The 21443-nt window shown below is 54.9% G+C and overlaps 1 protein-coding gene across 4 annotated transcripts in view; it reads right to left on the bottom strand.

Moving 5' to 3' along the window:
- Nucleotides 1–21443, bottom strand: part of CFAP74 (cilia and flagella associated protein 74) — a 76937-nt gene that overhangs the window by 8643 nt on the left and 46851 nt on the right. For all 4 annotated transcript variants that reach the window (XM_067019070.1, XM_067019097.1, XM_067019088.1 and 1 more), the window contains 9 exons: nt 19565–19729; nt 18333–18495; nt 14155–14231; nt 13629–13751; nt 6841–6962; nt 4457–4585; nt 4151–4238; nt 3535–3708; nt 2684–2817 (listed from right to left, as the gene is read on the bottom strand). In XM_067019070.1, the coding sequence (XP_066875171.1) occupies nt 2684–2817; nt 3535–3708; nt 4151–4238; nt 4457–4585; nt 6841–6962; nt 13629–13751; nt 14155–14231; nt 18333–18495; nt 19565–19729 (1175 nt within the window). The remainder of the gene's footprint in view (nt 1–2683; nt 2818–3534; nt 3709–4150; nt 4239–4456; nt 4586–6840; nt 6963–13628; nt 13752–14154; nt 14232–18332; nt 18496–19564; nt 19730–21443) is intronic.

Below are 21443 nucleotides of genomic sequence, written 5' to 3'. Positions count from 1 at the left end.
TGAGGAGCCCCCCGTGGCTCTCTCAAGTCCTGCTCCACTTTGCTGCAGGGAAAGACCATCAGGTCCCGTCACCCAGGCCCAGGCAAATGCTGTGACCTGCAGGTAGCAGGTTCACCCAGGACCCAGTGCCACATTTGCTGAGAAAATGCTTTTATCTCCGTGCACGCTATACATGTTTCTCTCCCACTCAAAAACCACCGAGGTGAGATGAGCTCATCAGTGTGTGGGGAATGTTCTCCTGACCTCAGAGGCAGATGTGCAACGTGACTGGCCTCCCTGCCTAGCTGCGTGCAAGCCTCCAGCTTCTTTTATGAGGTCACACAGGCAGCTGGTGCCCGTCACAGGGACCAGGCCCAGGGGACAATCAGCCCTGCTCTGGGTGTGTGCCTGACCTCCAGAATGTCATCACCATCACCACCATCATCACCATCACCACCATCAACCATCACCACCATCATCATCACCATCACCATCATCATCATCATCACCATCACCATCATCATCATCATCACCATCACCATCATCACCATCAACCATCACCACCATCACCACCATCACCATCACCACCATCACCATCACCACCATCATCACCATCACCATCATCACCATCAACCATCACCATCATCACCATCATCACCTCCATCATCACCACCATCACCACCACCACCATCATCACAACCATCACCGTCATCATCACCATCACCATCATCACCATCACCATCAACCATCATCACCATCAACCATCACCATCTCATCACCATCACCATCACCATCATCACCACCTCCATCTCCATCATCATCATCATCATCAACATCATCCACAGTAGCAGCAGCACTGGGCTGAGGGCAGCAAGATTTCCCATCTTGTCCTGTTCTCTGGAAGATCTGTTACTAATCTGTAGTGGCTGTAACTAGATTTGTACTTCACAAAGCTAACCTATTACTCTTTAACACTATGGGAATTACATCCTGCACTCCCTTGTAGCAAATCACCCCTTGTAGCATTTGCATTTCAGAAAAAAAGTCGCAGGCCAATAACCCAGAGACAAAAAGACCCAATTACGGGGCTGCCTGATGCCAGCTGTGGCTGTTCTGCGAAGGAGGGGAGACACTGTTCTTGAGGCACTAGCCTGCGGTGTCTTCCCTTCTGCCTGGCAGAAAAATAAAGCCTTCCTAGGGGGAAAAAAAAAATATATATATATATATATGTATTTATTTATTTATTTATTGCCCATTTTTGTTTCCTTTTCTGTCATGTTTAAAAAATTTTTTTGCCTATTTATTTATTTATTTATCTGTCTATCTCCTCTGGGCTGCACATGCACTGCTTTAATTCCTGAGGTCTCACAGTTCGAGCTTTCCTAGCCTCCCCAAGACAGCTCCTGGCTGAGTTTTTGGCAGTTTCAATTTATACGTAGATCGTTCTTGAAGAAACACTAAACGCACCTTCAATCAGCAAACATCTATGGAGCTTCTACCATAGGTCAGAGCCCGTCCTGAGTACTGAGGTTATCTCACAATCCCCTTTTCCTGGGGTTTGTTTTCCAGAGGCTGAGAGAGTTGTGAACAAGCCCAGAAGGGCCCCAGCCCACGGATGGGGCACTAAGTCCGAGGGGGGGCTGGCAGTGGGGCACAGCAGGGTGGCAGAGCCTGGCACCTGCTTTCCTCCACGGCTTCCAACTCTGCCCTTTGCTCCCAAAGATCACCGCCGTGAACCCCTTCCTGCTTTCCCTCAGGTGCGTCAGATCCTGGGCCCACCTGTCCCTCCATGGCCACATGCCCGGCTGGAGGAGGGCGCCAGCCCGACCCTACCCAGGGCTGCCCAGGCCCCCAGCCAGGATCAGACAGCAGCAGCCAGGGCTGGAACGTGGGTGGGGACTGGAGGGGATGGAAGGGGAGGGGCAGGAGGGCTGGTTCCCCGGGGGCGGGATGCCACCACATTCCTCACCAGAGGCTGATGATCCCAAGTAGCAACAAGAGCCGGCCCTTGTGCCAGACCCCCTCCACGTCCAGTCCATTTCTCCCTCCCCAGCACCTTCTCAGCCCGAGTTCTCAGGGTAGACACGGAGGCCAGGGAGGTCCAGAGACTGGCCCATCACGGTGCATGAGGGCAAGCGGGGCGCGTGCCCAGGGGATGCTCTGCACACTCACACACGCCCGCAGGTGCACTCACACATGCGCACAGCACACGCGCCCTCAGGAGCATTCACACATGCGCACAGCACACGCGCCCGCGGGTGCACTCGCACATGCGCACAGCACACGCGCCCGCGGGTGCACTCACACATGCGCACAGCACACGCGCCCGCAGGAGCACTCACACATGCGCACAGCACACGCGCCCGCGGGTGCACTCGCACATGCGCACAGCACACGCGCCCGCAGGAGCACTCATACATGCGCACAGCACACACGCCCGCAGGAGCATTCACACATGCGCACAGCACACGCGTCCGCAGGAGCACTCGCACATGCGCACAGCACACGCGCCCGCGGGTGCACTCGCACATGCGCACAGCACACGCGCCCGCAGGTGGCCTCGATCCCAGGCGTGCGGACCTGGGTCTAAGCTTCCTGAGGCTGGCACCGTTGCCCAGCCCTGTGGTCAGCCTGGACGGCCAGGGGCGGCTCCTCCCAAGCTGGCTGCCAGGGCCCTCCGTGCGCCCCCTCCTGCCAAGCTCACCGGTTAATCTCTGACTTGCAGACGAGCTCGAAGTTGTACTCCTTGGCCTCGGTGGGCTGAAAGGTCACATCGAGTTGCAGAGTTCCCAGCGGCAGGATTGTCCCGAACCCATCATTGGGCTGGATGTCCACAAACTGGCAAACGGAAGACCACGGATGCCAAAGCGAAAACTCAGTGACCCGCTGGGGCGGGCCGCGGGGAGCCGGCATGGACGTGCGTGCGGCCGCGACGTGGCAGCGTGTGGGCGCGTGTGCATGTGCGTGTGGCTACGTGTATGTGAGATGTACGAGGTGTGTCACGTGGGTGTGAGCCCCTGTGTATGTGTGCAGATGAGTGTGTGTGAGAGGGTGGTGTGCGTGCGTCTGCTTGCACGTGAGCACGTGTGTGTGTATATGTGTGAGCGTGCGTCTGCCTGCATGTGAGCACGTGTGTGTATGTGAGTGTGTATGTGTCTGCGTGCATATGTACACATGTGAGTGTGTCCGTGTGTGACTGCATCCGCATATATGTGAGCAGGCAGCGGGGTCCTCGGTGGCGTGGCCCCGGAGGAGTGAGGACAGCCACGCCTGCCTGGGCCTCGTCCTGGCCGCCCTGCAGGGCCAGGCAGGCAGGAGTCCCGGAAGGAAGGGCGGGGAGAGGACTCTGGATCCTGAGGGTGCAGCGGGCGGACAGAGGGCAAGAGAGGCAGGGTGAGGTGGGGGCGGGGCCGCGGGCATGGGGAGAGGCCCGGCCAGAGAGACGCCCCCGCCGAGGTGCCTGGAGGGGAGTGTGGAGTCCGGGAGTGGCTCGGGCGCCTGGACCCCGGGCAGCAGCCCGTGCCCCAAACCTCCCGCTCTGACCACGCGAGGCACCTTCGGAAGCCCGACGAACCCAAACTCCTGGGGCAGGAGCGAGGGGTTGCAGAGGCTGACTTGGGTCCTGACGGCCTCGTAGACGGTGCAGTAGCCAAAGTCCACCCCCGAGGGGCTGAGCTCCAGGTCCGAGGTGGTGACTATGGCGTGGACAGTAAACCGCACGGGTTTGACCTGAAGTGCGGAGGGCAAGCGCATCCGGTCACCGAGGTCGGTTCATGCAAGTGTTTCCAAAAATGAGAACAGCACCATCCCGGCTGTGAGCTGACGGCCGACGGTGCACCTTTCAGGGACACAACCCCTTCCCTGTCGGCCCCTGGCTTGGGGCGGGCAGCACGGGCGGGCGGGTGCGGGAGTGTGCGTGTGCGCACCCGTGTGCACCCGTGCGTCTGCGTGTGCGGTGCATCGTGTGCTCACGTGTGGCGTGTGTCCGGAGGACGTGCACACTCCCGGGCACCTGCATCTGAGTGTGGGGTGGACTGTACACACATGTGTGCTTGGGTGCCCTGGGGACAGCACTCGGGGCCTCTCTCCGACCCACAAAGACCCTCCTGCCATCTCCCCCATACCCTCTGCTCCCCCGGGCGCCCGCGCTCCCAAAGCGCCCCACGCAGACCTGGTCAGCCACCCGGATAGTCATCGGGGCCTCCAGGACTCTGCTTTCCTTGTCAAAATACTGCCCGGCATCTTCCGGGAGGGAGCGTCTGAAAGAGACAGGAGGCACTTGAATGTTCTTCTTTATATTTGCGAAACGACAAAATGCTGAACTATGAGGGTGCTTTGAGGTCAGACGAGAGCCAGAAATTACATAAAAGGTAAGAAACACAGGAGCCACGACGTGGGCGTCGAGCCAGCTTCCGGCTCTCACCTAGAGTCGCCCCCCCCACCCCCCCGGGCAGAGGGACCCCGCTGCGCCACGCACCTGGGCAGGAACTTGAGCCGCACCGAGTAGGACGACAGGGCCTGGATGCAGCCGGTCTTGGGCAGGAGCTGCAGGTGGCCCTGCAGCCCCTTGCACACCTCGAAGTTCAGGCGCAGGGCGGCGTTCGACCTGCAGCGCCCGAGGGCCGGGCCGGCGACGCAGCGTTTGGTCCTTGCGGCTTGGCCTGTACCCACCCACCAGGGCCCAGGGCACGCCCTCCCAGAGGCCCCCCCCCACCCCCTAGGGCCCAGGGCACACCCTCCCAGAGGCCCCCCCCGCCCCCTGCTGTCGGAGAGTCCTCTGAGCCCTGCAGGAGCTCGGGAGGTCCCCAGACGGCCAGGCCTTGGCCAGTGACCGCAGTTTCCCCCATTTTTGTCCCTGTTTTCAACTCAGGGCCAGCCAGAGAAGCCAGATGTGCCCCCAACCAGCCACGTGGGGCGCCCCATCCTAGCCACCCCAGGCCACAGCCCCCATCGGTGTGCTCCCCGTCCCCTCCTGCCTTCCAGTCTCCAGGAGGAAAGGTGGTGGGCAAGCTGCCCCAGGCCTGAGAGGGAGCCCCTTCCTGGGCTGCCCGGGAACCCTGGGCTGTGGTCCAGAGCCTCCCAGGCCTTCCAGCCCCTCCTTAACCGCCTGGGATGATTGTTGCCTGCCTCATGGCTGCTGCGGCCTCACACTGAGGGCTGAGCCCCTCTGCAAGGAGAGCCCACAGCCAGACAGGGACCCCTGGGAGATCCACAGGCTCCTGGGTGCTCCTGGCCGAGGAGGAGTAAAAGGGTGCCCCTTTGACCTCTGACCCCCAGTGTCACCAAGCCAAGTCACGTTTGCCCTCCCGCCCTTGGCAGGCGGCAGCCCTGCCCAGGTTCCCCTGCTGGCTGGGCTCCTCCTCGAGCAGCTGTTAATGTGACCAGGGTCATTGCGAACGAGCTCCTTTGCTACACCTGTGTCCATAAACCCGGTAAATTAAACAAGTGAGTAATGCTGAATTCTAAAAAAAAATCACTCAACAGGGACTTCCCTGGAAGTCCAGTGGTTAAGACTTCGCCTTCCAGTACAGGGGGTGTGGGCCTGATCCCTGGTCGGGGAGCAAGGATCCCATGTGCCTCACGGCCAAAACACCAAAACATTAAACAGAAGCAATACTGTAACAAATTCAATAAAGACTTTAAAAATGGTCCACGTTAAAAAAAAATCTTTAAAAAATTATAATAAAGGGCTTCCCCGGTGGCGCAGTGGTTGAGAGCCCGCCTGCCGATGCAGGGGACGCGGGTTCGTGCCCCGGTCCGGGAGGATCCCACGTGCCGCGGAGCGGCCGGGCCCGTGAGCCGTGGCCGCTGAGCCTGCGCGTCCGGAGCCTGCGCTCCGCAGCGGGAGAGGCCACAGCGGTGAGAGGGCCGCTTACCGCAAAAAAGAAAACTAAAAAAAATAAATAAACTCACTCAAGACAAGTACGATGTCGAGCCTGTGCCGTGGGGAGGGGCCGAGAGAGCACAGCGCCCCCTGCTCCCGTCACCACCCTACCCCAGGAGCAGACACACTCTGCATCCCGAGGGGAACCGACCAGAGCCCTGCAAAACCTAGTTTCCTGAACAAACCCACCTGAGTCCTGTCCCGAGTTCCCAGCTCCCCGGTGAGAACAGGCCCCCTGACGTTTGCAGTGCTGAGGCCCAGGGACCCAGCGGCTGGGGCACGTGCCAGTCCGTTTCCACCCAGGCCGCCCGTCGCCCCCCGGCTCCAGGCTGGAAGCGGGGTCCCGGGTGTCAGCAGCCTGCCAGGCACGCAGGTGTGTTTGGTTAATGAAAACCCATTAAGCTCTAACTGTAGGATTTGCCTGCTTTTCTCCATGTAATTGAACTTCACTAAAAATTAAAAGGAGCGTAAAAAAGCAATGACAACTGCGGTGTCCAGATGCCCTTGCAAGCCGCTGCAAATGAAACATGCTTCTTGCCTCAGGGCTCCGCCCACGTTCCTTCAGAGGACACGCCTCCTTCCCTGTCTGTGTCTGAGAGGGGCCTGGCCTGGCCATGTTGGGGGCGAGCTCCCCAGAGACGCAGGGGTGACAACACTGACCTATTCTCACGGTTCTGGAGGTCAGAACCGGACACAGTCTTCCGTGGCGGAAGCCCAGCTGCGGGCAGGGCTGGTCCCCTGGGAGGCTCCGTGGGGAACCGTTTCCTGTCTTTTCCAGCTTCTGGAGGCACCGTGTCCCTCGGCTCTTGGCCCCTCTCCCATCTTCAAGGCCAGCATCCTAGCATCTGCCAACCTCTGTCTGACTCTGGCCCTCCAGCCTCCCTCCTGTGACGGCCCTGGGATTCCAGTGGGCCCTTGGGGTAACCCCAGCTGACCCCCACCCCGAGGCCGTGACCTCAGCCCCGCCAAGGGCTCACCGTGAGTGGATGAGGATGGAGTCCTGATACAGCCGGTCGTACATGCAGATCTTCAGGTCTACGTTGGGCTTTGGCACCCAGACTGGCACGTCAATAGCAACGCCGACAACTTTGAAATATAACTGAATTTGAACATGAAAATCCGACAACACGTATTTCCATCAGCAGAGCAGGCGGTGCCTGTGAGCACTAATGCAGAGCTCAGCAGCGGTGTTTTGTGACTCTTACAAAAACTGGAAGGTTAATAATTAAACTGGCCATGTTTTGGAGATCTATGGCACTTTTTACATCATATAATTTAAACAATCCTTTTTATTTTCAAAATTTTTAAACATAAAAAGATAGAATGGTACGATGGATTGTCACGTACCCACCACGCAGCTTCATAAATATCAACATTTTTAGCTGCTTAAAAAAACCTGGGCTTCCCTGGTGGCGCAGTGGTTGAGAATCCGCCTGCCGATGCAGGGGACATGGGTTCGAGCCCTGGTCCAGGAAGATCCCACGTGCCGCGGAGCAACTAAGCCCGTGCGCCACAACTACTGAGCCTGCTCTCTAGAGCCTGCGAGCCACAACTACTGAAGCCCGCGTGCCACAACTACTGAGCCTGTGCTCTAGGGTCCGCGGGTCACAACTTCTGAAGCCCTCACGCCTAGAGCCCGTGCTCCGCAACAGGAGAAGCCACCACAAGGAGAAGCCCGCGCACCGCAATGAAGAGTAGCCCCCGCTCTCCACAACTAGAGGAAGCCCGCGCGCAGCAACGAAGACCCAACACGGCCAAAAATTAAAAAACAAACAAATAAATAAATGTATCGAAAAGAACAACAGCCGTTTTACTGCAGACTCATGCATCACACGGGCAGTACACTCGGCCGATACAAACGGAAGCTCAGGGCTCTCGAAGGGCCCAGGAGGCAGGTGCTTCGCCCCACCTCGGACCCTGGCGTCGGCTTCCTGCAGTCAGACCAAGCTTCTCGGTCTCGGGAGCTTGGGATTTGTGGGTGTCCTGCAGAGAGAGCCTGTGCACAGCAGCCCCCCTGAGGGAGGAACAGTGGCCACCAGCCCACACAACTGGGTGGAGGGCTTCCCTTTCTACCACCTGCAGGACCGTGACCTTGGAACACATCAGTGCCAGATCCGAGGCCACAGGGTCACGGAAACATACAACCCATTTCTAGGGCCAGAGACAAGATGGACAGAATAGAAAGAAAGCACGTCCAGAGAAATGGAGCAGCTGGGAGAGTCAGGAGGGGATCTGAGAAGCACGGCCACCTCACTCAAAGGCAGTGGTGACAGCAGGTGAACAGTGATCCACCGAGGGGGGTGGGGGGGCTGCTGCCGAGAGGCGCTGAGCCCCAGAGCAGCGTCCTGGCCACACGGCCAGGCAGGTCAGAAAGAGGCTGGTCCCGCCGGCACCTGAATCAGTGCCAGGCGAGCAGGTGGACACATGTGGTGACATGTGACATACGAGGCCGGGGGACGGGCGTCCGTGAAGCAGACGGGGTGGTCAGCACAGGAAGCCCCCGTCTACGGAGCAGCCAGCCAGGGAGGGTAAGAAAGGCCCAGCCACGGAAAGGAAGGGCCAGCCTGCGCTGGGGGCATCCTCACGCGGAGACAGCGGGCAGCGTCCACACAGCCCTGGAGGGGAGGGGTCCGCAGGCCGGCAGAACCCAGAACCTGTCACGAGGGACCCGTCTCAGAAAAACAGGCGGGCAGGATGGGAATCCAGACCCCCGTTCACCCCCGGAGGCCGAGAGCCGCCCCAGGGGCTGCGTGCGCCCCACCCCCGGGTGAGGAGGTCGGGTAGGACAGTGGTCAGGGTGTTCACTGCCTCGGCTCGCCTGGCAGGGCCCCCGTGAGCTGGAGTGTCCTTGACCCGAGGTCACAGCCCCAGCCAGGCCATGCTCTCCAAGTGCTCAGTTACGCAGGTCTGGTCCCTGTTCCCTCCTGACACCACAGCGGGGGCTCTGTGGGGACCTATGGGGGTACTGCGGGGAACTGTGGGACTCCATGGGTGCTGTGGACGCGTGGGAACAGTGTATTATGGTACATTGTGGGGTATTGTAGGGTATGGCCTATTCCTTGGGGTTTCCGTTACAAATAAATGAATATTGTGTCTCAAATCCCTGGCCCGTGACAGACTCATTCCTATATGGGAAACACACCAGAGCAGAGACTCCTGATGGCGAGAGGAGAGGAGAGTGTGGTGAGCACAGAATCATCAAACGGTCACACCTGGACAGAGATGGACACACACCTGGAATCGTGGACCACGATGGTGGGTCAGAACTCCTGAAGCAGTGGGGGCAGAGTCGGAGGAGATTCTAGTAATTCTAATGACAGTTAAGTGAAACCGAGACATTGAGGGCCAAGAAAGAGGGTAAATAAAAGGGATCCAAAATCACATTTTATTTTGGTCATAAGGAAGTGTTGGTGGAGTGAAGTGCTGGGGTACCGTCCGTCTTGGAGGACTGTCCTCTTGCACTTAAGAAACAGAAAGTCAGGGCTTCCCTGGTGGCACAGGGGTTAAGAATTCGCCTGCCTGCAGGGGACACAGGTTCGAGCCCTGGTCCGGGAAGATCCCACATGTCACAGATCAACTAAGCCCGTGCGCCACAACAACTGAGCCTGCGCTCTAGAGGCCGCGAGCCACAGCTACTAAGCCTGTGTTCCACAACTGCTGAAGCCTGCACGCCTAGAGCCTGTGCTCCGCAACAAGAGAAGCCACTGAAATGAGAAGCCCGCACACCACAATGAAGAGTAGCCCCCGCTCACCACAACTAGAGAAAGCCTGCGCACAGCAACAAACACCCAATGCAGCCAAAAATAAATAAATAAAATAAATAAATTTATTTTAAAAAAAAGAAAAAAAAAAGAAATAGAAAGTCATGTGGTATTTAAGGGCTGGGAAAGGGGAGGGCACTGTTCATTGAATGGAAAGTAGAATTTCCAAATAGCGGAAAAAAAGGAATAAGTAGCAACTTGATCAAACCAATGAAAACAAGAAAACTGAAAGTGAGGAAACAATATGATAAAATGAATAGTAGACAAAACTAATGGAAGTAGTGAAACAAAGTGTGTCAATATTATGCTGCAAGTGCACTGGATTCTCCCCCTAAAGGCAGACAACATTAGTCTGGGTCCACAGACAAAACCTGGCTCCTTAAAAGACACACGAAATCATTTAAAAAGTATAAATATCGGGGGAGGGGGAGGACAAAGGGATATGAGGTGAAGGTGAAGCGGAGGAGCGGCCCTGCCGTTACTGTGGGGTCAGCTGGATACAGACTTGCCGTGAGCAGCAGGATGAAGGGGGATGTTTGGTTCTGGTGAAAAAGGCACAATTCACGATAAGAAAACAACTATGAACCCTCATGCATGAAACAATAAAGCAGCTGAACAGAGCCCTCTGTTAGAAGTGTAAGGAGACCTCTTGCAGTGTTGGTGGATATGTAAATTGATACAGCCACTATGGAGAACAGTATGGAGGTTCCTTTAAAAACTAAAAATAGAACCACCACACGACCCAGCAATCCCACTACTGGGCATACACCCTGAGAAAACCATAACTCAAAAAGAGTCATGCACCACAATGTTCATTGAAGCTCTATTTACAATAGCCAGGACATGGAAGCAACCTAAGTGTCTATCAACAGATGAATGGATAAAGAAGATGTGGCACATATACACAATGGAATATTACTCAGCCATAAAGAGGAACAAAACTGAGTTATTTGTAGTGAGGTGGATGGACCTAGAGACTGTCATACAGAGTGAAGTAAGTCAGAAAGAGAAAAACAAATACCGTATGCTAACACATATTTATGGAATCTTAAAAAAAAAAGAAAAAAAATGGATCTGAAGAACCTAGGGGCAGGACAGGAATAAAGACACAGACTTAGAGAATGGACTTGAGGACACGGGGAGGGGGAAGGGTAAGCTGGGAGGAAGTGAGTGAGTGGCATGGACATATATACACTACCAAATGTAAAATAGATAGCTAGTGGGAAGCAGCTGCATAGCACAGGGAGATCAGCTCAGTGCTGTGACCACCTAGGGGGGTGGGAGGGAGACACAAGAGGGAGGAGATATGGGGATATATATGTGTACGTATAGCTGATTCACTTTGTTATAAAGCAGAAACTAACACACTATTATACTCCAATAAAGATGTTTAAAAAAAAGTGTAAGGAGAACTTGTCAAAGATTGGGTCTTAAGGGAAGATAGATGTGTGGAAGGAACATGAAGGGAAGCCAAAGCATCTTGACAAAGAAGAACAGAGCTGGGGGAATCACCCTCCCTGACTCCAGACTATACTGTAAAGCTACAAGCATCAAAACTGCATGGTACTGGCACAAAAACAGACACCTAGATCAATGAAACAGGAAAGAGAGCCCAGAAATAAACCCATGTACTTATGGTCACCTAATCTATGACAAAGGAGGAAAAGACAGTCTCTTCAACAAGTGGTGCTGGGAAAACAGGACAGTTACATGTAAAAGAATGAAATTAGAGCATTCTCTAACACCATACACAAAAATACACTCAAAATGTATTAAAGACCTAAATGTAAGACCGGAAGCTATAAAACTCTTAGAAGAAAATGTAGGCAGAACACTCTTTGACATAAATTGTAGCAGTATTTTTTTGGATCTGTCTCCCAAGGCAATGGAAACAAAAGCAAAAATAAACAAATGGGACCTAATTAAACATAAAAGCTTTTGTGCAGACAAAGAAACCACTGACAAAATTGAAAAGACAACCTACTGAATGGGAGAAAATATTTGCAAATGATATGAATGATAAGGGATTAATATCCAAAATATATCTAACAGCTCATATAACCCAATATCAAAAAAAAAGACCTAATTAAAAAGTGAGCAGAAGGGAATTCCCTAGTGGTCCAGTGGTTAGGAATCCATGCTTCCACTGCAGGGAGCCCCGTGTTTGATCCCTGGTCAGGGAACTAAGATCCCGCATGCTGTGTGGCATGGCCAAAAAAATAAAAAATAAACAAGTTTAAAAAAAATGAGTAGAAGACCTGAATAGACATGTTTCCAAAGAGGACATGCACATGGTCAACAGGCACATAAAAAGATTCTCAGCATTGACAACCATCAGGGAAATCCAAATCAAAGCCACAGTGAGATATCACCTCACACCTGTCAGAATGGCTTTCATCAAAAAGTCTACAAATAACAAGTATTGGAGAGGATGTGGAGAAAAGGGAGCCCTCATGCACTGCTGGTGGGAATGTTAACTGGTGCAACCACTGTGGAAAACAGTATGGAACTGCCTCAAAAAACTAAAAATATAACTACCATATGACCCAGCAACTCCACTCTTGGGTATACATCTGCAAGAAACAAAAACACTAATTTGAAAAGATATATGCACCCCAACGTTCATGGCAGCATTATTTACAATAGCTAAGATACGGAAGCAACCGAAGTGTCCATCAACAGAGGAATGGATGAAGAAGACATGGTGCATATATACAACGGAATCTACTCAGCCATGGAAAGAATGGAATCCTGACGTCTGCAGCAACATGATGGACCTAGAGGGTATCGTGCTTAGTGAAGTAAGTCAGACAGAGAAAGACAAACACTGTACGTTATCACTTATATGCGGAATCTAGAAAATAAAACAACTGAATGAATATGACAAAACAGAAACAGACACACAGATATAGAGAACAAACTAGTGGGTACCAGTGGGGAGAAGGGTCAGGGGAGGGGCAAGATAGGGGTAGAGGATTAAGGGACACAAACTACTATGTATAACATAGATAAGCTACAGGGACTTCCCTGGTGGTCCAGTGGCTGACTCTGCACTCCCAATGCAGGGGGCCCAGATTCGATCCCTGGTCAGAGAACTAGATCCCACATGCTGCAACTAAAAGATCCTGCATGGCACAGCTAAGACCCGGCACAGCCGAATAAATAAATAAATAAATATGTAAAAAAAATAGATAAGCTGCAAGGATATACGGGACAGCACGGGGACCATAACTGATATTTTATAACTTTTTTTTTCTTTGGCTGCACTGCATGGCTTGGGGGATCTTAGTTCCCCGACCGGGGATCGAACCCGGGCCCACAGCAGTGAAAGTGCCGAGTCATAACCACTGGACCACTGGGGAATTCCCTATAAAGGCTTTAAATGGAATATAATCTATAGAACTTTTGAATCACTATGCTGTAGATCTGTAACTAAAAATAATACCTCCACAAACTCAGAATCCCAGTAAGAAAGAAAACACAATAGAAAAATTGGCAAATGACTTGGAAAAAAAAAAACCCACGGAGGGGCATGAATAATGTGAATAATCCAGCTAATAAATCTGTTTACAGCCATTAAATACACTTCCTTCATGTGCGCATATCATATTTATAAAATCAATCTTGCCTTTGGTCACAGAGAAACCTAACCAATTTTAAAAAAGACTTTGCAGATTACATTGTCTGAGCATAATTCAATTTAATAAACTTATAAATAAATAAATCTAAAACGTAATGATGACAAATTTTAATTGCTGAGAAATTAAGAAAGACATCCCTAGTGGTTAAGCGCAAGGTGTGCGTGTGTGCGCGCGCACGCGTGTTCATGTGTGTGCGCGCGCACGTGTGTTCGCAGGTGTGCGTGTGCTAGCTACGTCGCCAGCCGTGTGTGCCGCTGACTAGCCGTGCACGCGTGGGCAGCGTGGGCAGCGGCCTCGCGTGGTCGCGGCGGAGGGACGCGGAGGGGGGGGACCCCGTGCCCAGCGAGCAGCGGGGGTACTCACGGTCGGGCACTGCTGATTCTTAAACACGACCTTGAACCTGGCAGAGACCGCCCCCGGGACGATCGGGGTGAAGATGACGGGCGCTCTGATGGTGCCGAAGGGGCCAATCTCCCCCTCTGTCATCTGCACGGCAAGAGAGGTGGGCAGGGCCGCTCGGCCTTCAGGTTCCCGTCACGGCGTCTCCCGTGGCCTCACCGCGGCCGGGTCACCGCGGGGGCGAGTGGTGGCAGCCCCCGCGTGTGCACTCGCTCTCCTGACGACACGGGCCTTGCACACACACGCACAGCCCCCACGCTCTGGCTGGGGAGGCCCTGCATTGGTGTCTCCTCTGAGCTGGACTAGGGGCACCTAGGGCCCTGCCTCTGCAGCTCTGGACCCGCCCGGCCCCAGCCCGAGACGGGGCAGCCGGACACCGGCTGAGACAGCTAACTGCCCAGAGGAGGCGAGTCCAGCGGCCAGACTGGTCTAGCCCGGCTCTGGTCAGATGGACGGGCCACTGTGGGGGCCGGAAGAAGGTGGGCCTGACCTCTCCCAGTGAGAACTCTGTCTGTCCCTCGTTGGGAGGTACAGTCACGACGGTGGTCAAGGTCACTCCCTCTGATTCTGGAAGAGAAGGGTCCAGGCGTGAGGCTGGCCAGGCATGGCTGGGCAGCTCTGCCACACCCACCTGAGGTGTGGCCACCCCCAAACTGTCCTCCTGGGGCCGTGAGGCCCGAGGGGGAGCTGGGGCACCAGGGCCCCATCCGGCCCCCTCCCTCTCCCAGACCAGGTGCTGTTCTGGGGCTCGTGGGGGCCACCCCAGCCCTCCTGCGCAGACGGCTCCTCCTGACGATACCATCTCCTGCCACCCCACCCTTCCCCAGGGCTGGGGGCCCCAGGAGGCTGTCACTGTGGCCCCAGGCTCGTGGGGATGTGCCCCCGCAGACCGCCTCCCCCCGTGGCCATCTCCTGCTCAGGGACCTCGGGAACTCGGGGACCCCCAGCTCAAGCCCCAGGCCTGGGGCTTCTCAGGTGGACTTGGACAGCGGGCACTGCGGCCTCTGGAGGCTGGGGTGGGAGAGGGTCCCTAGCTGCCCAAAGCCCCAGCGCAGGGAAGGGGGTGGGTGAAGGACGCTGGCCCCAGGGCGGCCTGGCGGGTGCAGAGGCCTGAGAGCAGCGCGTCGGAGAGGGGACGGCCGAGAAGTGGACCATCTGGGGCTTCACTTCAAAGCAGGAGGAGTGGAAAGTGGGCTCAAGGGGGTTTGTATTAAGATGAGGAAACAGCAGGGTGCTGTGTCAGGGCTGGGCCAGGGTGGGACGTGGGGAGGGGGTCAGCCATTTCCCAGGGACCCACCAGAGCCCGAGGGGCTGCTGAGCCCTGGAAATGTAACACAATATCCCTTTTCAGGTGATCATAAAATGTTCGCAGCCTAATTTTCACACTTATTTAGCCTTGTCTGTGTGCACGTTGCCTGCATGTTTTGAACATCCCTTCCCCACTGGCGGGCCATGGATCCCGCCCTGCCCCTCGAGATTTGGGGGGGGCACCCCAAGAATGGCCATCCATCCATCAGGAAGGGCAGACCCCGTTTCCTCTCATCTGAGAAGGTCTTCCTGTTGACCCAGTTTGATAGGAGAGGCGAAGGTCAGCGTCCTTTCTGAGTCCTTCCCCAGCTGGGCTGCCAGGCTGGCCCCATGGAGAGCCCAGGTGCACTGCTGCGGCCTGCCCCAGGCTACCACAGGGTGGTATGCACCATTTCTTGGGCCTGGGGTTGTAAAGGCAGAGGCCCCCAGTTCTGGCTCCTCCGATGTGGCAGACTTCTCATGCAGCCAGCGGCTATGGCTGTCACCAAGTTGGGTGGGGGACAGTGGGCCAGTTGGCTCCCACCACCCCACTGTTTACATCCTTGTCTCCTTCAGGAGTTACCTCGGTGAGAGCCCAGACTTGGGCCCACGAGGTCCTTCCCTATGCCCTGAGTCCAGGCCAGACCCTAGGGTCAGCTGCTTCATCTTGCATGGATGTTGGCTGGGGTCACTTGGTGACCCAGGGTGGAATCGTGTTGGTCAATTTGCTGGGAATATGGTGAGCTTCCACTAACTCTAGAATCAGGCTTGTTAATGATTAGGAAGGCTTTCATTAATTATGTGTGCAGTGTATCTGCTCCATGAGTCCATTCTGTTCTGTCAGTCACAGAGTGGATATTTACTCACTTCCTGGAGTTAGAGGCATTTCGACACTTTAGAACATTCTCAGCAAGTAGCTCTTTAAATACTGTCTTTTCCTGATTCCAGTGGACAAGTCGCTCCTTACTCATCCTCAACAGTACGTGTGTTGTACTGCTTCTTTCATGTTTCCATCTCTATCTTCTAGTTCCCTAATTGTCTCTTCAGCGGTGTCTAATCCACAGTTTAACCCAGTGATTAGGGTTTTGTTTGTTTTCAGTGATCATATTCTTACTGTTAGAAGTTTTATTTGGTTCATTTTCTTTTTAAAAAAAATAAATTTATTTATTTTTGGCTGTGTTGAGTCTTCGTTGCTGCGTGCGGGCTTTCTTTAGTTGTGGCGAGCGGGGGCTACTCTTTGTTGCGGTGCACAGGCATCTCATTGCGGTGGCTTCTCTTGTTGCAGAGCATGGGCTCTAGGTGTGCGGGCCTTGGCGTCTATGTCACATCACACACAGAAATTAGCTGGACCAAAGACCCAAACGTAAGAGCCATGTCTTATATCCTTATGGCCTTGGGATAGGGGAAAAGTTGCTATAAAGGCATAAAACACACACCTCAAAAGAAATGATGGGTAGATTCGCAAACATTAAAATTAAGAACTTTGGGACTTCCGGGACTTCCCCGGTGGTCCAGGGGTTAAGACCCTTTGCTCCCAATGCATGGGGCCCGGGTTCAATTCCTGGTCAGGGAACTAGATCCCACACGCATGCCACAACTAAGAGTTCACATGACGCAACTATAGATCCCTCATGCCGCAATGAAGGATCCGCGTGCCGCAACTAGAACCCGGCGCAGCCAAATAAATAGAACATTGGGACTTCCCTGGCGGTCCAGTGGTTACCACTCTGCACTTCCAATGCAAGGGGTGCGGGTTTGATCCCTGGTTGGGGAACTAAGATCCCACATGCCACGTGGTGTGGCCAAAAAAAATAAATAAAAAATAAAATAAAATAAAATTAAGGACTCTGATTTAAGAAAAGAGATTAAAAAGGGAGTAAAAGGACAAGCCACGACTTCGACTTGGAGGCAATATTTGCAGCCTCCTAACTGACAAAGGCTAAGTATGCAGGATCTGGAAAGAACTCCTATGAATAAATAAGAAAAGACAAACAACCCCGTAGGAAAGTGGGTGAAAAGCTTTAACAGGTATTTCATACAAAAGAAAATACAAATGGTAAACAGGCACCTGGAAAGACAGTCCAGCTCACTGGCGGTGTGGGCGGTGCAGGCGGGAGCCTCCCCTCCCAGGCCTCCAGACCGGCCCCGCGGAGCTGCCCAGTGGGGCCCAGCCACGGGCCGCGGGGGGCTGTGAGCTCCTGAAATGTGGCTCTTGGGAAGGAGGAACGAAGTTCTCCTATTACTTAATTTTGGTTAATTTAGATCTGAATAGCCAGATGTGCCTAGTGGCAGCCGCACCGGGTAGCCCGGTCCCAGCTGCAGCCACGCGGGACAAGAACAGACGGAGTAATAACAGTGAAGCCGCGCGTCCCCGGCGATGCGGCGAAGAGACGCCCCAGGGAGACCCCCGCACATGGAGACGCCGCCTGAGCCCCTGCGCGCTCGGCCCACGCCGTGGAATCCCCCTGATGTGAGCCGGTGGGAGGGGCCTGTGACCGAGGCATGTTCGTGAGAGGAGCCGCCACGCAGAGGAGGACCCCCGTCCAGTCCACGTGGACGCCCCCCAGAGCTCAACGCTAAGCACCCAAACAACTCAGGAGGCACTCGCCGCGGCTCCGACGCAGGAGAAATCCAGCCCTTCCTGAGCGTGAACGTGGATGGAAAGAGTACAGGGAGGCAAGGGAGCGCGGAAGACAACGCCGCCGGAGGGATGTCCGGGGGGAGGCGGTGTGTGCGGTGCGGGCGGCCGCGCGCATCCCCGTCCTCCGCAAGCTCCGCCCGGGCTCGGGCTGCCTACTTCCGGGCTCTTCTTTAAACTGTCCCCACGTGTTATACGCACTTGACTTCCGGACGGAGTTCAGGGGGGCCCCAGCCAGCCTGGGGCCTTCAGTGACCCCCTCGGCAGAGAGCCCGGACCTCCTCCCCATCCCTTCCCTCCCTCCATCAGGCAGGGCTCCTCAGATGTCCCAACAAGGACCGCCAAGGGCAGGAAGGAGGGCAAATTCTCCCTGTGGCCAGCCTGGTGGTCCAAAGCCGGGGATCTCCTTTAAGTCTTCTGTTAGCTGAAATATGGACGCAGATTTTAAACCACTCCATAACCAGTATGCGGTTGAATACACAGATACGTATGAATATTGTCTTACTTACTTAAAACTGGAGCCCTGGAAAAATTCTGCACCGCCCAGCCCCCCGGCAGCACGCCGCCACCACCGGGCCTCGCCGCACCCAACCGTGCGCAGACTGGCTCCCGGAATCCGTCCCTCTGGGGCCCTCCGACCCGGCCTGCCAGCCCCTCTGCCCGTCAAACGGCTGGGGCTCGGGGCCCTGCTGCCAAGGTGCCGCAGAGCTGCACGCTGAGCGCAGGCCGCGGGCCCGGCTCACCTGCGGTGTGGCCCTCTTCCTGCGCCTTCACGGCCAGTTTTCCAGACTCCTTCCGGCTCGGCACATCTGCGGGCAAGGACTCACCGCCCTCCAACAGCTGCTCAGAAACACTGGTGGCGATTTTAGCGTCAAAACCTTTGTCTTCATACGTAAAGCTACTGCTCTGAAAAAGAGAATGTGACACGTTTGCTGGCAGTTTCCACTTGCCTTTCCCATCAACCGTCCAGACCCGCCATCTGGGGAGGGCCAGGTTGAGAGCCTGGCCATGATCCGGGCCGTGGGCCGCGGGCTCCCACACCACCCCTCGACAGCTCTCTGGCGACCCGTGCCGGGCTGCTCCGGGGCTCAGGGTCCCTCTCGCCCAGGCGGGCTCCTCCTTGGCCCTGTCCCGGAGCCTGCTGCGTGTGGGCACACGGCCAAGTTCCTCCAGGACGCCTGCTCTTCCCCCACATGGGCTTGGGCCCCCCGGGCTCCAGCCCCGAGCTCTCCTGGCCTCAGCTCAGATCCCAGCAGGCTGAGAGCGGCCCACCCCCACCTCTGCTCCTTTCCCACAGGTCACTGATCCCCAGTCCTCTCCCCTGGGCTCACAACAGACCGACGGAGTGCCTGCCGCGTGCAACTCAGGGGCCACGGTGGGACACACGGGGCACCGCCTGGGTGGAGCTGCCGTCCAGCCGGACAGACACCCACCAGGAGAGGGCTGGTGCCCGCGGGGAGCCCTGAGGGCCCAGCGCTTGTCCTCACCCCCAAATAATCCCCCCCAGGGTCCACTGGCTGTGCCGGAAGTTGTCTCCACTGATGGGGTCCCACCTGTTTCCGCTTCCTCATCAGCACACGTGCACAGCCTTCCCGTGAGAGGACCAGCCCCCCCACCCCCCGCACCTCTGGGAGAGGTGCAGGTGCGGGGCAGGGTTTGCTGTGCTTTTCAGCCTGGGGTGTCTGGGCCGGACCGCCCGTCCCCACAGGCTGGGACTTTAGGGCCTGGAGCACTTGGCCACCACCTTGCCAACACGTGTGACGGGACAGCATCCTGCTGCCCTAGGTGCACTCCGCACGGAGACAGATCTCTTCTACCTAGGCTGACCGGAGGCCATCCTGCTGCTGGGCCTTCTCCCGCCCACATCGACGTGGCCCCCTCCACACTCGTGGGACCGTGTCTCGGGGCGGGAGGTGCCGCGTGCTGCCCGTGGCTGAGCAGCCCTGGCGTCGCCCAGGAGCGGTAGCACACTCACTACGTTGAATACCGACGGGGACGCGTCCGTCTCACAGCGCTCTGACGCCAGGAGGAACCGGAACCCGGCGCCCAAGCCCCCGAGGTTGGTCAGCGTGATGGTCCGGGATGCAGTCTCACCCACCACAGCGCTGCCGAAGTCGATGAGCTCCTTGTCGAGGGACAGCTGCCAAGAGACCCCGAGGGAGCCAGGGTGACCACACCAGGCTCACAGCAAGGTCTCCTCTCCCACCTGTCACCCTGCACCCCTGAGGGGACACAGGAGCTCTGGCCCTGTCTTCATGCTCAGAGGTGAGGCCTGCCTCTGGCTCACGGCGGGAGGCAGGGCCTCTGCACAACCCAGGACACAATCCACATCCCAGAAATCATAGGCCTGTGTACTGATCATGACAGTTTGGGAGCACCTGAGTGCAAGTTTTGAAAAGTCAGGGACTTCCCTGGTGGCCCAGTGGTTAAGAATCCGTCTGCCAGTGCAGGGGACACGGGTTCAAGCCCTGGTCCGGGAAGATCTCACATGCCGCGGAGCAACTAAGCCCGTGCGCCACAACTACTGAGCCTGCGCTCTAGCGCCCACAAGCCACAACTACTGAAGCCTGTGCTCCACAGCAAGAGAAGCCACCGCAATGAGAAGCCCGCGCACCTCAATAAAGAGTAGCCCCCGCTCGCCACAACTAGAGAAAGCCCGCGTGCAGCAACAAAGACCCAACGCAGCCAAAAATAAATACATAAATAAATTTATTTTTAAAAAAAGTCAAGCCAGCTAAAAAGAAATGAGCCATCAAGCCATAAACAGACATGGAGAAACCTTAAACTAAGTGAAAGAAACCGACGTGAAAAGGCTCCAAACTGTATGACCCCAATGCTATGACTTTCGAGAAAAGGCAAAACTATGGAGATAATAAAAAGATCAATGGTTATATATTAATAAAAAACTCAATACAGCAAGAAGATGTAACAATTATAGTCAGTTACACACCCAACAGCAGACTATCAAAATATATGAAGCAAAAACTGATGGAATTGAAGGGAGAAATAGAAAGTTCTACAATACTCCTCCTCTCATGATAACAAACAGAACAACCAGACAAGATAAGTAAGGAAATACAGGACTTAGGAACATAATAAACCAATGAGATCTAACAGACGTATACAGAACACTCCACCCAACAACAGCACACATGTTATTCTCAGGTGCACACAGGACATTTTCCAGGCTTGACCATACGTTAGGCCACAAACTAAGTTTCAATAGACTTAAGAAGATAGATAACGTACAAAGTATCTTCTCTGACCACAACAGGATGAAGTTAGAAATCAATAACATAAAGAAAACTGAAAAATTCACCAAATTGCAGAAATTAAACAACACACTTTTAAGCATCAAATGGATCAAAGAAGAAATCACAAGAGAAGTTATAAAATAATAAAAATGAATGAAAACAAAAACACAACATACCAAAACTTATGGGATGCAGTGGAAGGGGTGCTAAAGGGGAAATTTATAGCTTACATTAAAAAACATTACAGGGGCTTCCCTGGTGGCGCAGTGGTTAAGAATCCACCAGCCAGGGCATGGGACATGGGTTCAAGCCCTGATCCGGGAAGATCCCACGTGCCACGGAGCAACTAAGCCTGTGTGCCACAACTACTGAGCCTGTGCTCTAAAGCCCGCGAGCCAGAACTACTGAGTCTGCATGCCACAACTACTGAAGCCCGTGCTCCTAGAGCCCACGCTCCACAAGAGAAGCCACCGCAATGAGAAACTCCTGCACCGCAACAAAGAGTAGCCCCCGCTCACCGCAACTACAGAAAGCCTGTGCAGAGCAACGAAGACCCAAAGAGACAAAAATAAATAAAATAAATAAATTTACTAAAGAAAA

This window comes from Kogia breviceps, chromosome 1 (genome assembly GCF_026419965.1).
Source record: "Kogia breviceps isolate mKogBre1 chromosome 1, mKogBre1 haplotype 1, whole genome shotgun sequence".
NCBI lineage: Eukaryota > Metazoa > Chordata > Mammalia > Artiodactyla > Physeteridae > Kogia > Kogia breviceps.
This window is presented reverse-complemented; position numbering and strand designations above follow the sequence as displayed.